The sequence below is a fragment of the Apteryx rowi genome, unplaced genomic scaffold, assembly GCF_003343035.1.
Source record: "Apteryx rowi isolate R43461 unplaced genomic scaffold, aptRow1 scaffold_39, whole genome shotgun sequence".
In the NCBI taxonomy this organism is placed as follows: Eukaryota; Metazoa; Chordata; class Aves; order Apterygiformes; family Apterygidae; genus Apteryx; species Apteryx rowi.
The window spans coordinates 1,192,876-1,214,683 of NW_020450418.1; the positions used below are offsets into that span (position 1 = coordinate 1,192,876).

General features: G+C 50.4%; 1 protein-coding gene across 2 annotated transcripts in view; it reads left to right on the top strand.

Moving 5' to 3' along the window:
- Nucleotides 1-21,808, top strand: part of NEGR1 (neuronal growth regulator 1) — a 304,317-nt gene that overhangs the window by 265,304 nt on the left and 17,205 nt on the right. The window contains exon 7 of one of the 2 annotated variants that reach the window (XM_026074528.1): nucleotides 10,439-10,480. The exons of the other annotated variant lie outside the window; for it this stretch is intronic. Within the exon in view, the coding sequence (XP_025930313.1) occupies nucleotides 10,439-10,480 (42 nt within the window). The remainder of the gene's footprint in view (nucleotides 1-10,438; nucleotides 10,481-21,808) is intronic. 2 annotated transcript variants of the gene reach the window in all.

Genomic DNA, 21,808 nt, shown 5'->3' on the forward strand with positions numbered 1-21,808 from the left:
TGAGAGCAAGTAGGCTCTCRAACAGTGTCTGTAGGGAGCAGCGGGGCGAACAACCTAAATAATTTTGACATTGAAGCTTAGCGAGTTTATCAAAGGGATTTGGCTCCCGTTGCAGAGAAGTGAGCCTAAAGACTCAGGTCTGCTCCGTACAAAGCACGTTAAAGAAGAAGGTGCGTCTCTTCCAGGCGACGTCCTTTCCGCTCCGTCGTTTTGCAGGCCGCTGCCGGGCAAGCCCCCCGTTTCTCTCGCCTCCGAGCGGCACGCGGGTGGATTAGGTCTTCTCTTTGAAAGCGCCCTCGTGTTCCTGCGGCTCTCTCGCCTTCTTCACTGGGAGCAATTACAATTTCCGAGCACCTCGATAGCTCGGTTTGCTTGTCTTTGTTTAAGCCTAAGGTTCAGAGGAAGTCTACCCGGCGCTTTCAGCGCTTGTCATTAAGAGCGAGGGATGAAAGACGCCGAGGTCGCAGGAGCCAAGTGCGGCGCTGGGAGAGCTTGGAACCTAATGAGCAGCTCGCTGCAAGGCTAAATAAAACCCAATTGCACCCAGGGATTTAGTACTGTTCTCATTTTATTATCCTGCTTATCAAGTGGGCTATGTGGTCAGCATTAATGAAAACGCTTCGCTTGGTCCAGCATACCTGACACTGTTTCTAGGTACCTACATTTCTAGATTTCTTTAAGGTGATTTTTATTGTCCTGCATTTAAGAAAAGATTCRTGTTTGTCTTTTTGTAGATGAAGATTTATTTAATTTCCCATCTATTAAAAAGTAGCCGGTTTGTTGTGCCTGTTATGAAAGCGATGGAAGGACGATTTAGCAAGGGTTGGTCCGGGCATGCTCAGCTCTGAGAAGGGATTGCCGCAGGATTGCGACTGCGGAAGAAGGGTCGTGCCAGGGTTATCTCAGTAAGGTTTAGGTGGATTTTGTATCTAACAGAAAACTTATTTCTCTTTCCAGRCCCAATATGTGCAGTTCCTGCATTCTAATAGTATATTTTTAATATCCTAATAGTAGTTCATCTGCAAAATGAGAGTCTAAGCTGCAGTATGATATTTAAAATTAAAGAGTTGTGCTGACTCTGCATTTGAAGAAGCAGCAAAAGAGGAAGTGCTCTCTGACCTTGGGAGGTAGTCATCCTTGTTCTGCATAATGTTTTGTGGCAGCATACTAATACTTAAATAACACATAATTTAATATTTTATATTTCACCATCCTTACCAGGAAAAAGCTATCCTTTAATCAGCCTGGTAAATCTAAATGCCTAGGGGAAGAGGATAAGTGAGTCCTTTGAGATGCACATGTTGTTTATTTTAACCCATTGATTTGTGTGCTGGAATTTTCTGTTTTCTTGCAGGATATTTGCAACAGACGTCTATTCTTTGCTCTCAGCGTTTAATAGCTCCCCAGGCAATAAATGCATTTCCTTCCTTTGCGTGCTTGCATAATTATTTGTTCTATAGATTAGTGAGGCACTGTTTATCTTGTGTACTACCTGTCGGCTGTTTCTAGCACGCATCTGTACCAAATGAAGAAAAGAATTGTAGTTGTTTATGGCTCGGTTGTGACTTCAGCAATCCCTGTTAATGTTCACTGTCGCGTCCCTCGCCTTTTCTCCTGAGGCTGACTTTGAACACCTTGGAGCGTTATGTGGCTCATTATGTGTTTTTCTTGGGAAGTTTGTAGTCAGAGCTTATCATTTGCTCCTCTTAAACTCCTGATAGAGATGTGCAGCTTAATTAAGTTTGCATTTACAGAAATTGTAGATGGTCTATGAATTTCATCATGACGTTGGCACATTTCACCATGTAATTTATAGAGGTTTGTAACGATTCATTTGATAGACATTGTCTGTGGATTTGAGTTCATCAGGGATCAGTAGAGCTATAATTACACAGTAATTATTAAATAACTTACTCACAAATTGCTATGTCAGCGAGAGCAAACCTTAGCGCGGTTGAGCAGCGCCTAGTTCCTCCCGGCGGCTGTGGGATCCGTCGCGGGCACGCGGGGCCGGAGTGGCTCTCCGAACGCGGCCGTGCCGCAGGGCCGGCGAGATCTCGCCCGCTGCAGCAGCGCGGGAACGCAACCCGTGCGCGGGCGCGAGGTGTCCGTGCCCTGCTCCGAAGGACCCGCGGCCGGGGGCRCTTTTCCCCCGGGAAGCCCTGCAGGAGGTGCGGAAGCGGGCGYCGGCACGCGGCTCCGGGAGCGGGGCTGCTCGCAGCCRGGGCGGGCGAGCGCGGTGCACGGGTGGGAGCAGCCTCCCGGCGAGGCGGGCGCTGCAGACCGACCGCGAACCGCAGCGGGTTCCTTGCTGCTCCCGAGACTTTCCGCTAGCTGTGGCAGGCCCTGTACCCCCGCGGGGCGAGCGGTTCCCCGGGATGGTGACGTGCCGGGTTCGGGTCCRTGTCCTGCGCCGGGAAGGTGAGGACGGGCACAAACGCGCTCTCGCATCCGCCACAATTTGTACCGCTGCAACTGGATCAGCGGCTCTCTTTAAGTAGGCTGTTTACTCACTGTATGACCTGAAATTAATAATATTTTTTCAGAAATTGTGCTCTGCTCCAGCACAATGTGCTGTTCATGTTAGTCAGAGCACAAAAATATGATGCAGTTTCTAATACTTGTATGGGTGGGTAAGACTCTGCCTGCATTAGAGTGCTGTAATGGGCATTTCTGCACGTGCTGAGCTCCGTCTTCCTTTTGAGGCTTTGAAAACACCACCTCTAAGCAGGCAAGGAATTGCCATAGGTATCAGTTGCTACCCCAAACTGTCTAATATTAAAAACGTGTACAGATTGTGTAACTGGTGTATGTAATGTCACAAATTCTTAAGTCATTTTTTCCTTCTAACTTGGTGTGTTACTGTAAAGTTCATTCTTTTCCTAGATCTATCTGCAGATGTGCTTATTTTTAAAAAATGTTATCAAAAAAAATCTTTTTAGAGCAGTAAGCACAGATAGAACAAAGGYGATGATTACCGTAAAGTGTTTGATGGCTGCAAATATAAAAGCACCCAGCTGAATAAGTGCCCATAAAAACTTCTGTTTGGACCCTCCAAAATGCTTTATGATATTTTAAATCTAGCAGGATGCAATCAAAACCTTCACGAAACGCACCGCAGCCTTTGCTGTTCTCACCCGGTTTTGCTCCAGCCGCCCAGGAGGCGGCAGCGGCTGGCGGTGGGAAGCCCTAACCCGGGTAAGGACGGCTGTAAGCAGGGGTGAAAACGACGGCAAGGCAACGCGGCTTCTCGCCTCGAGTCCGGCCGCTCCTTCCCGCTGCCAGGCAGTGCCGGCGGCCGGAGGCTTCCGCGGGTTTAGTCCGGAGCGGCAGGCAGAGCGCGGCGCCTTCGCCCTCGGGGAGAGGCAGGATGGAGGTGCAGGTGGGAGCCGCCAGCGCCGGCCCGGGCTCCGGCTTCCCGGCGGCCCCCTCCGCAGCCGGCGGGCACCAGGCCGCCGGCACGTCCCCAGCCCYGGCCTCGGCAGTGACAGCTGGCAAACTGCAATTCCCAGCACTGAATTCTTTCCAGAAACGACCAGAGCAACTTACTAACGAAACCAGAAGTTTCCGTGCTGCGGCATGTAAACCGTAGTTTGTCCCGTTCTGTTGCCTTGCCCTGTGTCCGCCCTCGGGGTGCGCAGGACGGGAGCTGCATCCATGTGCTTCCATGGGAGGYGACAGCCATGTGCTGTTTCCTCGGATAATCCCTCGGAGATTTTAAACTCTTCTCACACAGCAAGTCTAGTTCCTACAATCGAATTTAATGATCATTTTGATACCGTTCTAAAAAAAATAGCTTTCTCATATAAATACTTTATTGTGGTAAGATATCCCATGGAAAAAAAATGAGGAAAATGTAACTACTCTTGCTGGTTACAGAGAACCGCGTTGTATTTTATAGTGTTTTTATCCCACAAGTAAGATCTTTTATACAGCCTGGGTCAAACGTGCACAGACAGGGAGAACGCTGCCAGGCGTGTTGAGTCGAAGCTCTTAAATATTGAGGTCGGCTGCTGCGGCTCAGGCTGGCTGTCCCGGCATGTGGTGCGACAGAGGTGCCTCCTACAGAGAGCACACGGCCGTTCCCCTGCGCCATTAAAAAGCAAGGCTACAGCTTCTCGATGCCCAGGTAAGGAGCAGTCAGCCAGAAGGCAGAAACGTTTTTATATGTCCTTTGGTCTTTCCAAGAGGAGCTGAAGCATCGCGTAATGACCTGCTCCAGCCTTGCGCGGGAGCAACACGCCGAACGGCAGAAATACAGGACCTGGCAAAGCATTTARCTCGGCTTCAGGACTGTGCAGCAGACGAAAATGATTCCGGGAAGATTCCCCGCATCCAGGTCATTTTACTGGAGTTCTGCCTATTCGGAAGAGGGAGAAAATTAGCAAGCGTTTTTCTGACTGGGCTTTATTCGCTGCGTCTGTCCTACTTTCTGCCCATTATCGTGCACCTGACAAAGACATTTGTTTAAAAGCACCATTATGAGCACAGGAAGGAGGTGGTACTGGAGCATACATTTCAGGCGTATTGCGTCTCTAATGTATATTTTACCTTATTTACATCCAGAAATATAGTAACAGTTGTGCAGATTCAAAGAATGACCTCTGAGAACAAGAATATAATTATTGGGAGTCAGAGCAGTGCTAATCATATGTTTCTGAACAGCAAAAATGCTAACAGATTTTTGCATCTACATTATTCATGAGGTTCCTATTTATACATATTAATGAAAGACCAAACTAAAAGAACTCAGACTACTTTGTCACTTTTCCTGCATTTTGTTGTGGTCTCAACAGCTGTAAAAATTATTAAATCAGATGTTTTCTCTGGAAAAATCTCAAATAAGAAGTAAGGACTAGTATACAAATATTGTTTATCCTTTATAATACTATAACTTGAACAGCCAAATAAGATTATTTTATTTTATGTAACTGAAAATTAGGCCATGTGTCTTTTCTGGTTCGTTATTCATTCTGGGATGCGGTTATGCAGCTCTGTTCTTTATCTGTAAGCTTGGTTTATTTGAGCAAAGGACTAGGAATGGGTTAATTCGGCATTTATAGATTATTTTCGGCAGACCTCTAAAACTCCCTTTTATCTCTTCCATGAATAGAGCCATTCCTTTTCCTTCATTCATTTTAATTAAAAACATGCAGTTTATTTTAAGGCCTTTTCTTTTGCGAGAAGCTCCGTTACCGCTCGGCACGCACTGGCTGATTGTTCCTGATCCCTGTTTTGCAGACGGGCGCGGAGGGGACCGTGCTAAATGCTTACATTTACGGTCGGAGGAGTAAACCCCAACATAAAAGTCGAAGTGACTGCATGGGGACAGGTTAGATCACCGCAGGAAGCTTTCCAGAAAACTTCCCCTTAGCTAAGAATGCTTGAACCAGCTACTTTTTCTGTTCCTTTCTGGCAGTTTGCTTTGTGGCTGGCTGCAGTTACTCTCGGAGTAAAGGAGATGTTTCAAGCATGCAAGGAAAGGGAATTTTATAAATCATATCCTCAAAAGTGCTTGTTCTGATACAAGTTATAGGAAAAAAGCTGTAAACAGTGCGCAAGGCTTCATAAATATAGGTTCTCAGCAGACATCTGCAAATTGGTTGTGCCTTTTATTATCTCTTCTTTTTGAAACGACTCAACAGTCTCTTGTACCTGGATGTGCAGCGCTGAAACGCTTTTCGATTTCACATCAAACGTGCTCCATCGGTGCGTTTTTGCAGACTGCAAAAAGTACTGTTTGGGGGTTTTCTCAGTAGTGAAGCTGTTGCTGTGTTTCGCAAGCCGGAGCCGGTTCCTCCGGCTGGATGCGGGCGCTGCCGCAGTCCCTCGGCGCCTCTGCCCCCACGGGGGCCGCTGGCAGCCGGCAGCGCCCCGCGGTCCGCGCGGAGCAGAACCCGCCGGCGGTGTCTGCGCCTCGTCCGTCCTGGCACAGCCCTTGGCGGGCGAGGGTTCGGCTCGCCGCCGGCTGCACGGGCCGCACGAGGTGCCGCCTGCGCMGGGGCACGGCGCCTGCGGGAGCCCCCGGCCCCTCGGTGCCGTCGGCCCTGCCGCAAGCCCTTGGCTCTGCTGCCCGTTTTAAGGTGGTCAGCAAGCGCTTGGGTCGCTCTTCCCTCCGCCGCCTTCACTTTGTTTTGATTAACAGCTGCAAACCGTGAGTAACCGCTGCTAGTGTTAGAGGTTCGTCCCGCGCCGTTCGGGAGCAGGCTGGCACGGCCGTTCGGAGGCAGCAGGTGCTCCTGGTGTCCGCCGCTGCTCCGGACCCGTCCCGCGCTGGCTGCTGCGGCTCCTCGCCCTCCCTGCCTCCCTTCCAGCCTTGCCCGGGAGCTCCTGCCCACGGGCTGCGGGAGGTTTTGGTGCCCGCCAAGTTGCACCCAAAAAACTAAGAAGGTAAAAAGGAAAGCAGCAAAGGAAGCTCTCCGCGGCCTCTTCTCGCGCGCCGGGTCTCCGCGGCCGGGTCTCCGCGGCTGGGGTCACGCTCACCGCTCACGTCGCGTCCGGGGCTTGCGATGGGTCTGCGGGGGGGAAGGGGAGCAACACGTCCGCGGGGAAACCGTTCCCTTGCRACGGCCGCCCGAAGCCGCGCAGCGACGGCAGCGTCCCACTCCGCGCGCGCACGGAGGAGCCGTGCCACGGGCAGCACGCAGGAGCAAAGCACGGGTTTTCCTTCCGTGAAATCTGTGCACGCTTTGCTTTTCTCACCCTTGGTTTTTTTAGAGCTTCTGTCATAAATACTAGTGCAAAGAGAGACCAGCGATGGGACCGTAAACTTGTCATCCTGCAATAAAAGATCAAACCATTTAAATAAAATCATGGGGCAATTAAGGTGTAATAACTCAAATCTTTAAAAGAGCTCAGATTGTAATTGCAAGTTATTAATGGTGAGTAAAAGATACGGAAAAAATTAAGGTCATCTCTCAATCCCAATACACTTGCACTTTTCATCCAAAAGGTTTAGTATTAAGCATGTTTTTCCATTTACCACTGCAGTCAAATAGTCTTTGGCTTACATAGGCTTAAAGAGCTTTATTTCAAAATAAATCATTAATCTTTAGCATAGCTGATACAGACTGGAGGAGATTAGATTGAATTACCCTCGTTAATTACCAAAGGTCATAAATGAAAATAGTTATGAGAGTCTTTTTAATTAGTTCATATGTTAATATTTGGTTGGTCTTAATGGTCTTAAGAATGGTCTTAAAATGTTGAGGGCTCCAGAAATCATTAAAATATTTGGTAGTTTCTCTTCATGCTAGATTTTGTAAAATGGGTGAGGTTTTCAGCCACYGGAATAGAGAGGAATGCAAAGAATTAAATTATATCTCAGACTTGTAAAGCATTGCTTTTTATGCTGAAATATAGGATCTGAGTATCACATATGAGAGCTTTAGTGATAATAAGGAATATTTAAAAAAATTGGTAAAATCCTGCTAATAATATCAATTGCACCAGAACAATTTCATTTTGGGCCAGCTACAGGGTAATAAAATAGGCCCTCTTTTTGATGAAAAACTAGGTTTCCCCTTGCATTTTGTGTTGCTGCCAMTGGTGAGCAGAAGGCGACTGCATTTAAGTTTTCCCTTCAGAAGAGCGCTGGGGGCACCGGGGCTTCCTCCGGCCCCRGAGCCGCTGCTCGTTCCCGGGGAGACCCGTGTCTCGCACCGGCCCCGCATCGCGAGCGGCGCGGAAATTTGGTAGGAAGCGGGGTTTTTCAAAGGCCTTGATTTGGCGTCCCCTCAGACGGGAGCTCGGCGTGCCCGGGAGTCGGGCGCGTTGTCCGTGCTGGAGCCATGGGGAGCGGGAGCGAGGGCTGCTCCTCGCTGCTCCGAGCCGTGCGTGCGGCAGCTGCTCCGCTCCCTCCCCGGCTGCAGACGGATGCGCGGGGCGGACAGGGAAGCGCAGCGAAGGGCGGAGGAGTCGCGACTCCGGGAGGGCGTTCGGGTGCCGGTGCAGGGCTGCAAGCAGCGACCGCCCGTCTGTCGCTGCAGCGTCCGAGCCAGGCGTCGAAACCGCCCGGCCCTGGTCCCGAGCACAAATCCACATCGGGTTCGGCCGGGAGACGGGGCGCCGTTTCCCTTGCCTTCCCGAACGCCGCATGTCCATGGGATATCCCCTCTTCCCTGGCAGGGCAGCGTCCCTGCGACAGGTCCGCGAAGCGTCCTCGGGGCAGAGCCCCCAGCGAAGCCGCAGCGATGCCCGGAATGCCGTCTCCTCCGGGTGCATCCCTGCTGCTTCCATGTTTTATCCACGGCTTCCCGGGAGAGCTCGCGCGCTCCCCGTGCCGCCGGGCAGGGCCAACGAAACGCCGCCGCAGTGCTGCCCCCCCGCTCCTGCCCTGCTGTCGCCGCGCGGCCAGCGGCGTGTTTTAATTTCAACGCACCAGCCCAGCGCGCTTGTAGGGAAACCAGATGTTTTTGTTTCCTCTCTATAGACCCGGACAATTTCATGAATAAACATTTCCAAAGAGTTTTAGTACTTGGAACTAGATAAAATATTCCGTTTCCCCAAATCTTTGATCTAATAATATATGAAAGCAATGAGATTTTTGAGAGATTAATACCTGATATTGCTGGTTTTCCTTCCAGCCTCAGTGTTTCTGTGGTTTCATGAAGCACCACCTGAAGTACCTAGAATTACGTTTATACCCCATGTTTGCAAAAAAGGCACTGTGCTAGGGAAATTCCTGCTGCTATCTGCTTAAGAATAGTATTTTGCTTTTTAATGAAAAATTAAAGTCATCGAGCCGTGCTATTTCACCCGATGGTTGCGAAGAGCGTTGTTATTAACCTGCAGCTATAGAAGGAGCCTGTGCCTTGGGGGTAACCATGGCGACGGGAAGGCCTGACGCCTCGGCTCCCAGGAGCGGCGTCCTGCCGTTGGAGGGGAGCCCGAAAGTCCCCGGTGCCGGCACCGCGCTTTTGGGGCAGAGCTGGCAGTTGTGCGTGAGGGACACAACGGCTTGGAGGAAACTGAAGACCGCTAATTCAAATGATTGTCAAAGCTACAAAACAGTCATTAAAATACGAAAATTGGGAAATGCCGTTGATCGTACTCTGCTCCGAGTGTCTCGTTTTAAGAGAATTTCTTCTGCTGCTGCTAAAATCAGGTTTTCTCTGTGCGAGAGCGCAAGCTCGTTTTATGAAGCACTTTGTTTTTCCCAGACAGCTGGAAAAACCTCACCCGACCGAATTTCCCCTTTCCTTTGCGGTCTGCCCCGGGCAATCCCCCCGGACCGGGACGGGACCGGAACGGGATGGGGACGGGACGGGACGGGAGCCCCGTGGAGCCACGTCCTGGGCAAGGTGCCGGGATGCCGGGCCCTTCCCAGAGCTGGACCAGCACGGCAGCGGCGGCAGCAACGACTGCCCCAAACGCCGCCGGCTCCGCACGGATTCCAGCTTGGATACGAATCGTAAAGTGGGAGTCACAGAGTTCAAACAGGGTCTAATCTTTACAGTGGCATCTTAATTCAGCAGTGACGGATTTATCTTAATCCATCACTGATGGATTTATCAAGACGTCAAATACGTTTTTGAGAGCTGAAACATTTCATTTATATTAGAATTCTCAGTGTCGTAAATTTGGGGTTTATTGCATCAGTGCTTAAAGAAACTTTCTAACTTTCTGTTATTTCACTTAGAATCATTTTTGCATCATATTAACCTGAAAAATAACTGCAGGGGAAAAAAAATACCAAACTGGCCACGGGTGGAGAGCGTTCAGATGTTTTGCTATTACCTGCACATCCGTCGTTGTCAACTAGCTTGCATTTTTTTTCATTAGTTTCTTGTTATAGTCAGGATATGGTCAATGATCTTTTGAGCTTGGTAATTTTGTTAAATCTTTTTTATTAAGAGTATTGAATTGCTACACCGAAATGGCAGCTTGCCTCTGTGCAAGATTGATTGGGACTGGTATTTTAATTTTCCATAGCACTTTCAAAGCTAATAAAAAGACACAGAATAATGAATTTAAGTCGAGTTACAATAAAAARCCATAGGTGGTTATTTCATTATACTGAATGCTGGGGAGTTCTTGTCTTCTGTGAACTCTTTTCTGTTGTTTGTGCTGCCCCAGGTGAAGTAAATATCCTCAAAATGTGTTTTGGTGGTTTTGATAAATGTTTTCTCCAGGAAAGGGTTCAATAACTAAAAAGACGCACATTTTGAAAAGTTTACGAAAACACAAAACTATTGTTTAGCCGAGCTTGCCCGGTTCCAAGCTGTTACCTCGACTCGTGTTCACCGTGAGAAGTTACCGTGGGTGACGTGAGCCAAAAAGCCCGTCCCCGGGCAGCCGGGTTTGCGGGAGGAGCGCGCACGGGCCACTCGCCCGCCCGCCCGCGTTGCATGCCTGTTTGCTGTCTCGTGCTGTACTTGTCTTCCCTGTGATTAACTCCCAAATGTTCTCTTTTTTTTTCCTTTTCCCTTTTTTGTAGAAATTATTGAGCCTACTACCTCTAGCCCAGCCTCGAGCCCAGGTCAGTATCCGCATACCTTTGCAAAGTATGTCTGGGTACTTTTCTCGAGGAATCGTGACTCCTGCACTGCCGTATCCGTGGGTTGGGCTGATAACGGGCAGGACTGCTTGTGGGGTGCCCGGCTGCGTCTTTCCTGTCTGTGTGCATTTGTTTGTCTGTCTTTCCTCGAGGCTTTATGTTTTGCTTTGTTCTTAAATTTCCCCTTCTGTGAAACTCTCGTTGCTGGTTTCCCTCGCCCATTCGGTGCCCAGGCCTGTGCGGTGGGTGCGTGCGGGGTGATGCAGCGGTGCAGGGCGATGCAGCGGTGCAGGACAATGCAGCAGTGCAGGGCGATGCGGTGGCACAGAGCGAGGCAGCGACACAGGGCRATGCAGCGGCACAGGGCGATGCAGCGGCACAGGGCGATGCAGCAGTGCAGGGCGATGCAGCAGTGCAGGGTGATGCAGCAACACAGGGCGATGCAGCGGCGCAGGGCGATGCAGCGGCACAGGGCAATGCAGCAGTGCAGAGTGATGCAGCGGCGCAGGGTGATGCAGCAGTGCAGGGCAACACAGCAATGCCGGGTGATGCAGCGGCGCAGGGCGAGCCACGGCGGTGAGGTGCTGCAGCTCAGCCCGAGTGCACAGGCTGCCCCGCACGCCCTCCTGGCCGCTCTCCCCCACGGCGGCGCAACCAGCTCCCCTTCCTGGGAAATCGCTCCCGGCACCGAGCCGGCACTGGTGTCCCTGCGCTCGGGGCTGCTCCCTGGAGGAGATCCCCCTGGCAGGAATTGCCAGGAGCCTCGGGGGGACGGAGAGGGCAGAGCTGCTGCTGGCAAAGCTTGCGCGTGGAGCACACGTTTCTCCCTGCGTGGGAAGGGTGAAAAGATGCCCAAGCCGTAGGGAGCGAGGCAATGCCTTCCCCAGCCAGCGACGCAGCTGGCGGAGGGGGCACGGGAAGGACCCCGGGAGCAGGCTTCACCCAGCCGTAACGGGCCTCCTGGCAGCAGGAAGGGAGACGTGTAAATCCCCCGTGCCCCGAACGAGGGGCTTCGAGAGCCCCTTCCCGGTGCCCCCGCTGGACAGGCGCCCGCCGACAGCACAGCTCCTCCGCGTTACCCCTGCCCTTCCCTGCCCTTCCCTGCCCTTCCCGTCCCTTCCCGTTGTTAGTAACCAAGTTGCCTTCCCCTGTGATTTTTCACAGTTGCTATAGACTACCAAGCAGTTGCAAATAAATTAAGAAATTCTTTTTATAGCTAAAGCAGCCGGGAAGAAAAAGAGGGTCATGGATGCTGCCTGGTAGGAGAGTCACGTGCAGGCTAGTGACATGAAAGCTCGGTCTCTCCATGTGTAGTGTAGCACTTGTTTTTGGTTTGGGTTTTTTTTTTGTAATTGGTTAAATAATTGTTGCGGTCCGATGCCGTCCCCGGCGCGGGTTAAGGGATGCTCTGGGAAGGGTTTGCAGGGCACGGCCAGGGTCGGATGGGCTCCAGCACCATTTTGCAAAGCCTCCCTGGACAAGCGCTACCGCGAGCTGCGCAGCCTTTTCTCTGCTGCCAAAGCGGATGCTGAAATATGTGTTTCCAGATGTGTTCGGTGGAATTCTTGCTATTAGCTGAAATTTCCTATGAATAAGCAAAATTATATGTCCTTTTTAAACCGCTGGGGAACAGGGTGGAGGTGGGGGAATGGAAATTGTAGCCCTAGCCTAAATATCCCTGTCTTAATTCTGACAGCACTGTGGTTAAATAGAGATATGAAACAGGTGTTTTTCTGAAGTACAGTATGAAACTAGAATAGGAAAGGCTTTGAACACAGCAAAGAAAACTTTAGAAGAAGCTAAAGTTGTAACAGATATGAAACTGCGATAATCCAGCTTTAAATGACTGGGGAAAGGATTTTCAGGTCACTTTGCAGATAAAAAATATAAACAACATCTGTTCCACAGCAGGAAGAGGTTAAAAACCCCTCAAACTGGATGAAAATTTTGCAGTGAGTAGCAGCCCTCTCTCGCGGAAAGCAGCGCCGGTGTCAACAGCGGCAACGCCGTTAAAATGCTCTGTTTGACTTGCCTAATTAAATAACGCTGCGATGCGCTGTCTGCCTTTCTAATTTTAGTCTGGTAAATATCTGGATAATCCCATGGATACTGCTGCGGAGCTGCGGCGCTGCAGGGGCAATTACGGAGCTCCCCGAGTGCCGGAGCGGGGTCCCGGCCGCGCGGGCGCCCGGGGTCCCGGCTGCTGCCGCCAAGCCGCCGCGGCGCCTGGTTTCGTTCGGAGCGAGACGCCCTTAATTGCTTCTTTAAAGGAATTCTTCGTCGCGTTCGCTTTSATTCCGCTGCCAGAGCCAGGAAAACGGGCTGGCAGTGCCGTTACTCAGAACAGCGCGGTGAGAAGCAGCGGCGCTGGCGCGATGCTGGGCTTTGGGCGGTGGAGAGCGCAGCAGCCGTGCCGTCGCGCGCTTTGCCCTGGCTGCGCGGACTCGCCCGGAAGCCGGCCCTGCTCTCGTGCGCTGACCGAGCCGGGCTCCGCTCCGCTTTCGGGAGCAAGGGCAGTTCCTGGACAGCGAGCGTTCTTCCTGCCTGGACGAGGCGGCGTAACCTCGGGTGGCTCGAGCCCCCCGGGCCCGCGACCCCGCTGCCCGAAGCCGTCTCCTCCGGGCGCTCCTCGATCCTCAGAGAGGGTCCCGTGCTCGTGGGAACCAAAACCCCAGAGGGCTGAAGAACGCCCTGAAGAGCTGGTTTAATCATAAAACGTAGCTGCTCCTTTCCGATTATTATATACCTGCTGTTGTAGCGGCTTTCTCGTGTTCCCCGAGCTTCATCCATGCCTGACTTCCCACCAGCGTGGTGTGCTGGAATTACAGACACGTCTGGCAAACGTCTAGTCACCTCTGCTACAACAGCGGCGTATCCTGCTAAAAGGCAGAAGAACAAAACATTTCAGTGTTTTAAATAATATTGGTATAGCTACAGTGAAAACAAATGTCATGGATATGCCAACGTGAAATGTAAAGAAAGATCCTGTTTGAACAGTGTGTCAACGACAACTGGTTAACTGGCGTAATACATCTTTGCATCTTCATTTAATGAGTCGTGTTGAATATAAAAGTGGCCCCGGGACTGCACTGAATAAGTAGGTGGCAGGTTCTTATATATGAAGGAAAAGGTATCGTTTTTGGAAATCTCTGAGGATTTATTTGGACAAATATAACCGGAAAACCCCAGGAAGGAGGACAGGAATTTAGTAGGTGTACAGTAAACTGAGTCAGAGAGATTTCTGTGGGATCACAGAAAAATATTTGAATCTGCAGTATATGCAGTAACTTTTAAAAGATAGAAAAAGGCTAAAAGCATGAAGAAAAAAAAAWAAACCTCAAAGAGGGTTATTTGAGAAAAAAAATTGAGATCCTACATCACCACAAATATGCCGTTCAGTATTGTCGTTTTTGATAGAATCATTGCTTGAACTAGAGCTGCTTTTGTGARCTTGTTTGTGATCTCTTGTTAAACTAGAAATATGTGCTGGAATATATTTAAACAGTATATCTAAGAAGAATTTTTATCATGTGATTATCTGAGTATACGGCGGTCTAGGCAGACAGCAGAGCGCAGTGTTTGGAAGAGTTCCCCTTAATTGCGCTTTTTAAAAAAAAAACACAAGAAAGAGGCAGTATAAATCCATTATTAAAGCAAAAGATGCTTTTTTTGTCGTTTACCACCGTTCCAATTTGTTTGGGGTGGCGAGGGGGGCTGACGCCAGCTCCCCAGCCCCACGGCTCCGGGAGCCAGGAGCCCGGCCCGGCTCGGCCCGCACGCTCCCGGGTTTAATTGCCAAAACCCACCTGGCCTGGTCAGACCAGATCTCCAGAATCACGTTTAAGTCCCCCAGCCTCGGTGTGGCCAAGCTCTGCCCGTCTCCGTCACGCTCGCGCCGGTGCCAGACAGGCCTGGCAGCTTTGGAAGAGACCRTGAAATTATTTTTCTGGAGCAATTCCCAAGTTAACAACTTTATTCGCCATAGAACAGGGGAGGAKAGCGGTGTCCTGTCTCCGGCAATCTTCTCCTTATGGAGAAGTCCCCAGATTCACATGGTGAAATTCCTGAACAGCTTCTAAACTTTCCCAAGGAGCCCGAAAGGYGAGTTCCTCGCGTAACCCCTGGATCCGGGGTTCGCTGGGCAGCTTTGGGGGGAAGCGCGGGATTTCCCTCGCGCCTCCCGAAGCACCGCGGCCGGCGCTGGGGCGAGCGGCACCGCTGGGGCATCCCGCCGGAGCGGGGACGGGTCGTCCGTGGGCGTTGCCTCGCGCCCCCCTGCCCGACGCCCGCTCTGCTCCCCCTCGGCCGGCTCGCGCGGGCCCGGGGCCGCGGGGCGGAGGGGGATCGCTCCGGAGCGCCTCCTCCACCCTGAGACACATGGAGCGGAGCGGCAGCGCCTGCTCTGCCGCTGGCAGCGAGGCCGGGCGTTGGTCTTCGTTCTTGCRCTGGAAGATCCCAGTCCTCCTGCAGAGTGTCTTTGTAATTTCAACGGATTTTTTTCCTGGAGACGGTTTTGCTGCTAGAAGGAGATGGATCCTTCTCCCGTATTCTGATACCAAGCAAAAAATTATTTTTAAAAAAATCCAAAGTGAAGCCAAAATTTAACTGTACGCAGGTGAGGGAGAATTGCAGGCCACGGATCTCCCATAAATGGGGATAAATAGCTGACACAATATTTAACATTGTCATCGTGAGAATTTTCAGGGATCTTTCCTAAAGCCAAGGCTAGGAAGTGCAGAAAGCGAAGGATCTGCTTGATCGTCCTCCTGAAGGTCCTGCAGCCCCTGCTGCTGAGACCTGAGTCCGGTTCCGAATGCAGAGGAACCGTCCTAGTCGCAAAACTTCTTTGAAAATTAGTTTTCTTTGTTATTAGGGTGTGCGTGCATATGCGTATGTATTTTTGCATGTATGTGGAAGGAGGAATGTAAAAGAAGAATCTCACTGGCATCTTAAGATGCTTAAATCTGGAATCTGCACTGCATCCGACTCTTACAGTTTGCTTTTCTTATCCATGCATTCATCTCCTCRTTTATACTTAGGCACTACTTAGCCAGGGAGTAACATTAACAACTCCTGCCTGCGCAGCGAGGTGCGGAGCCGTGATGAGGTTCGGCGTCTTTAATGTTCTCACCCTGTGCAAACTGTCAGCGCTGGAAGTGCTGCGCAGAAAAGAGCCTTCATCTCACCAATTTTCCTTCTCATATACGGTATAATCATGCTAATAGCTACTTGGAGCTTGTATTGTTAAAAATTACATATAAGGTATATGTGTAAAATTTTATTACAGTAGTTTTAAAACACTTCCTACATATTTGTAAGCCAAAAGTACTGTAGTGACAACATCCCCAAAATGCCTTTCAGTGATTACCTATCAAAGACATTTTGGTTAAAAAAAAATTCCTTGCAGTACAAAAGTATACTAAATAGTTGCTTTGAAGCGAAGGCCGGGAGCCTGAACGCAACTCCCCACTTAATGCATTAAGTCGAGCTTTGTCTCCTCCAAACAGCGACCTGCGAATCACATAAAAACATTTCTAACTAATGGAAGACCAGTACGGTACCTGAAAGCCAGGTTTATATACCCGGGTGTTCCCGGGTATATAAACATATATATATATATATATGGGATGGCTTTGGGGGGAAGCGCGGGATTTCCCTCGCACCTCCCGAATACTCGGGGGGTTCTCGGCTCTGAGATTCGTCCGCGGGCACCGCTGCGGGCAGGCCAGCCGCGGGGAGACGTGCTCAGCTGCGCTTATGGATGGGCGCCCGCGCGTTTCGGAAATGCTCCTAAATCATTCGGGGAAAGCGGCGTTCTCAGACTAAGAGCTGGAATTAGCTAAATGCTTCCGTTGAAGGAAAATGCATGTTTCAAGTAACTCACAGTGTGAACTCGGTGACATTCTGTAATATTGGAAGACTGCATCATTTCAGAAGACTGTTTGAACCCAGTAAATCATAAATATATTATTCACTGCTTGCTGAATAAATGCATCACTTAATATCAAAAAAGCTACTCTATCAGCTGAAAAACAGGATTAGAAATAGGTCATTTTTAGTCCATTCATTTCCTACTCTCTAAACCAGTATGTAAAATGCAAGAATATTTTTTCTGATGTTATATTGACTCTYATGGGGGGATTTCAATATTAATGAGTTTTTCTACAAATCTGAGAAGCCCATTTAAGTGAAGAAGCTGTTCTGGCCCTCACCGTTTTGCTTAGCCCACACCTGAAAGCCAGGGTTTCGCACAGAAATGRGAATGCGGAGTCTTTCAGGACCTGGTACACTGATCTGTTTGCTGGCTTGAACTGGGCATACCTGTGAGGATCGTACTGCTCCGGGGCGGCACGGAGGCGCTGCAGGAATTGAGGTGCCTCTGGGACGGGGATGGGGATGGGGACTTCTCCCCAGAGCTRTGTAAACCGGTGCTGGCTTAAGCCAGAGCCGCGTGTCTTCCTGCAAGCACGTAGGTCTCTAACTTTGTCCGGAAGAAAGGAAACACTTCAGCATATCTTAGTGTTGTTGAAACTTGAATTTGGAGATGTTGGAAAACGGCAGAACTAGATACAGTTTTTGCAATTTTGTTTGAAAGTCATTGCTATTTTTGGCCTGGCAACTTTTAACTCTGAAATACCACGTTTTAACAAAGCAGCGCTCTTGAGAAATGCCAGGGAAGCAGTGCAGCAGGCATTTTGGAAATAATCTTTGCGTTGCATGAAAAGGGTAGCGGATGTGAAAGGCAGACGGGGTCGTCAGCCTGCTCACTGCTGCGTTGGCCCCTTCTGCCGTCCCGCTTTCCTGGCGCTGATACGTGGGTCCTGGCCGGGCTGGGTGGTGGCTGCCCGCGCCTCCTCCCAGCCCTGAGGGATCCCGGCCTCCGAGGCGATCCCAGCCTCCAAAGGCGATCCCGGCCACTGGAGCGATCCCTCAGGATGTGGAAGGGGAGCTGGCAGCCCGGGTGGTGGCGTCAGCACGACTCCGAAACGGAGGTGAAGCTCGTCGGGAGCGCAGGGCTCCGCTCCCGCGGTTGACGCAGCTTCCAAAGGTCCTGAGCACGGGTACTGTTTATTGTTTCAGGGTCTGTTTGTTGAATATTAGTATGGATAAAAGGCATCACCATCTCCGTCTCCTTCCGAGGGACGTCCCCCATCTCACCGGCGTTCATGGACTCGGTGCAGCCGGTGGGGAATAAGCGTGGAAACGTTACTAGGGCACCTGGATCTCCTTACCTCAAGCAGTGATTAATTCCCTGGGAAAGCTCAGAGACACATGGGCCAGAAATGTCTTTTCCCAAGGCAGTTTGGGGGTAGTGATCCATATATTTGAATTCTATTCTTCATCTGCAGATGTAATTTAGGACTATGCTGGGAATCAGGTGTTTGCATATGTAGCACTGAACTCGGCAACTCCAGTGACTCAGTGACTCCATTAAGGTTACTCTGACATGTGCCAGAGCACTATATTATTTTATTCTCGCGGCAGCGCAGCATATAGTGTATACGTGCAACAGTGCCAATCTCCTGTCCGTCAGTAGCATTAAAACAGAAGGAAAAATGCGCAGTATAAACCTTCCAATTTGCAACATTGACAGTACAAGACATGGTAAAGCTACTCTAAAAGAATTTGCATCTAGGGACATGTTATGGCTGAGGAGGAGACAAGCGGGAGATTCCAAAATATGATTCATTAGCAAAAAGAGAGCAGTATTTGTTTTTATTTATCACATAAGGCTATGTCTTATGTGAAGGTCTTATTGGCCAGAATTGGCTGACTAAAATAATTCTTGCAGGAGTATATCTGCATATCTCCGTCTGGCTGAGATGCGTAGCCATGTGCAGCGCTTCAAAATGTTGACATAACTGCGTGGTTCAGGGAGGATCCCGAGTCTCTGCAGCATATGAAAGCGCCTGCAGCTACCGCTGGCTGGAAAGCATCCGGCCGGCTGGGCTGCGCGGGGAGGGGAGGCGGCGCGAGAGGGAGCTTGTCAGAAAGCGCCGATGTGCAGTCTCCACGAACATGTCAGTTTTAAAGAAATTCAGATAAAAGACTGTTAAATTTTGAGTAGAAAAAAACGCTGGCGTCCTTCCAGGCTACCCATCTCGTTCCCGGCAACACTTCTTGTCTTGTCTTTTCAGTATCTGAATTTCTCACCAAATGGAGATTTCGGTTTCTCRCCAGCCAGCTGCACCTAGAATCGCTGTGCAACATGGGCGTTTCGCTGCAAGTGCCAGCGCTCTCTCCCACTAGCGCTGAAAACTGTCAGCCGGAGAGAGTGCAGGATCTGCCGCTTGCTTAGGCCAAGCCGAGCGGTTATCTCGGCAGCTTTACCTAGGCTTATTAGCAATTACAAGCTATTTTTTTTTTAAGTTTGGTCCTTCTTCATACTCTCCAGATGAGCTCTTAGGCCTGCTGTCAGGAAATTCACGACTGCGTGGTATGTGTTTCCTCCAGTTAGTCTGCTCCGTCAAAAGAAAACGGAACACAAGGATTGCTAGGTGAGAACAGGGAGGTGCCGGGGGGCCGAGCCTGTGGCCCCGGCGGTGCTGCCGGCCGGCCAACCTGCCTGCCGCGTGCGCTTCCAGCGCCTGGTCCTAAAGGTTTTGCACCACAGCTCCRAACGGCTTAAAAAAGCAAAGCAAAAAGCGCTGGGTTTGGGGGAGCCGTCCCCGCTCCCAGGAGGGGCGGCTTGTGCTTCGGCCCCGGAGCAGCCAGACTCCCACGGAGCCTCGCACCCCTCCCGGACAGCACCTGCAGCACGCAGCACACGCGGGGGGAATTGAGAGCCCCAGCCTGATTTACCGTATGCTACGCCAGTAATCCAGTAAGGTTCATAAGGAAAATTCAGTTTGTGCTTGCTCCTGCGCTTTGGCACCTGTTCCTGCACGGGATTTTCATTAAGTCCAGGTTGCAATTCAACCTCTGAATTTTAAGGAGCCACAAAAACTGTGGAGATGTCTGGTTAAGGTTTTAAAGATGGTTTTCATTCAGATTAAAGTTTTTCAAAATATTTCACCATTTTCAACTGCAGAGAGTCAGACATTTTAATAAGAAAAAGCTTTTGGCATTAGGCAATAGAAGACCAGTGGCCATCAAAACTGATGGACCTGATTGATTACTTTATTCCTTTATTTTCAGTCCTAAGCAGCCAGTGTGTTAGGTGCTGTACAAACATGAAACACACTATCTCAGATCTAGAAAACACAGCCTAAGTCGTGCTACTGGATTTGCTGCAGGTTGCTTTGTAGGGTTTATATTTTTCAGAAACTCATTTTGTTCGGTGAGACTCCCGGGCGCCACCGAAGCCAGGAGGCGGCGAGCGCCGCGCGGTGGCAGACCCCCACGGCCCCTGGCAGCGTCCCGGCGCTGGACGACGGCACCGCCCCAGCGTTAGGGCTTTGGTGGCGCCTCTTGTGCCGAACAGGAAACGAGATGATCGACCTTGGCTTCTTTTGCATGTCCTTCTTCTCGTTTTCAAGGTACATACCTCAGCTTGCCCTTCTCTCAGCAATATCCCGCAACGGCAGGGATGCATCTCTTCAACGCTGAAAAACAACCAATGATAGAACTTATCCTTCTTAACATCTCTGATTTCACCAGAAACGGTTGCCTACCATCCAGGCTGCTTCTGCAGCAAGCACAGTGTATAAACTGCACCAGCGAGTTTTCTGCCAAACTGAGGCAATTCGGGCAACAGCTCTCTTCCGGAAGATCAAGAGCGTGCTCACTTGAGCGAGCAGAGCAGGGGTTTTCTAACAGGAGAACAGCCCGCTCTTGCTAGCGCGGCCGCGGTTGCCTTCTGCGCAGGGGCRGAAGCCCTCGGCCTGCCGAGGTTCAGTTTTAAGGGAAGTTCCTTTTGTGCGGAGAAGCCTGAAGGACTTTTAGTAGCTCAAGGGTGATAGGCAGTAGAAACTGGAGGAAAAATAAAAGAGTTGTTTATGGAGCAAAATATGTCTTTCTCCTRCTTGTCCAAAAAGAATATCAGAGGCCGTTTTAAAGGAATCCAGCTCTATTTCTGTCTTTCTAAAAGCACACCTCTTCAGACAGGCATGACGCTTGAGAGACACTCAAAATAGTGGCTCCAAAAGCACCCTTGTGTCTTGCTGAGCTTGGTAAGAGAGAAAGGTGAAGAGCTTGCAGCAGCAGCTGCCAAACCGTGCCTAGCACCTGGAGGGGGAGGTATGTGATTTCCCCTTCTCTCCGTTGTTTTTTTTTCTTTTTTTAGGAATATGACATCCGTAACTGCTGTGAAAGTTGCTAACATCCATGCCAAGTCCCAAATACTATCTTCTGCCTTGTCTTTCTAAATCCCAGCTTGGTGCCACCCTCCACGGCAAAGCGGAGCAGCCCGCTGGCTGGGGGATGCCCCGTCGGCTGCGCGCGGTGCCGGGGGCCAAGCTGCAGCTCGCCAGCGCCAGCGGTGCTGAAGACATTGCAGAACATCTCTGGGTGATTTCTTTCTTTTTCTGTTGTGAAGTGCACTTTGACAGTAGGAGGAGGGTATTTCTACTAAAGAGACCAAATGCCTGAATTCACAAGGSTGCGAAAAGGAGGCTGGAAAATGCACGCAGAAGAGATGTTTTGCAGCTGTCCTCAGTCACCAGGCAGCGTTGCAGCTTGCAGTGGAGTCGATCACCGGCTGCAGGAGAGGGACCAGGGAGAACATCGTTCTTCAGTTGTAATCTGCCTAATTTCAGCGTGGCTGGGATCAGGCTAGGAGAAGCTTCATCGGCTCTGCAGTGCCCGGGCGTTTTTCCATGTGGCGGTGGTGCCGTGCAGGAGACGGTTCCTGGCGTGAGCGAAGAACATATTGGCTAAATAAGATACGTTGTGGCACAATCCTTCATTAGTTCCTTGCAAGCTTCTACTTTAACTGGTTGAAAACCTATAAAAGCAAAGCAGAGGGTCAGTGTTTCAGGGCAGATATAGGTAATGACACCAAAYGTGCGCAACAGAGAGCTGCCGGGGCGGCAGGAGCAGCGCAGCCCTTGGGGTCCGAGGTGTCGGCAGCTGACCGGACGCAGAGAGCTAAAAGCAGAAGGGATTTAGGAAAAGGCAGGGTTAAAAAAAAAAACCCAAAACAAAAAGGCCAGTGTGAAGCTGTGCAAGTCGTCGCAGGGCCGGGTGCTAATGAGCAGTGCCGGCGCGGCCCTGGGTGCGAGGCTGACCTTGCTGCTTGCCTCTTCATCAGACACATTAAGATATTTTTAAGAACCTGCCCTTAACCATTATTCAGTCCTCATAAATCACTGTGCCTCCGAGATATTATTCATCCCTTCCTCATTCAAGAAAATGCTCATTTTTAACCTA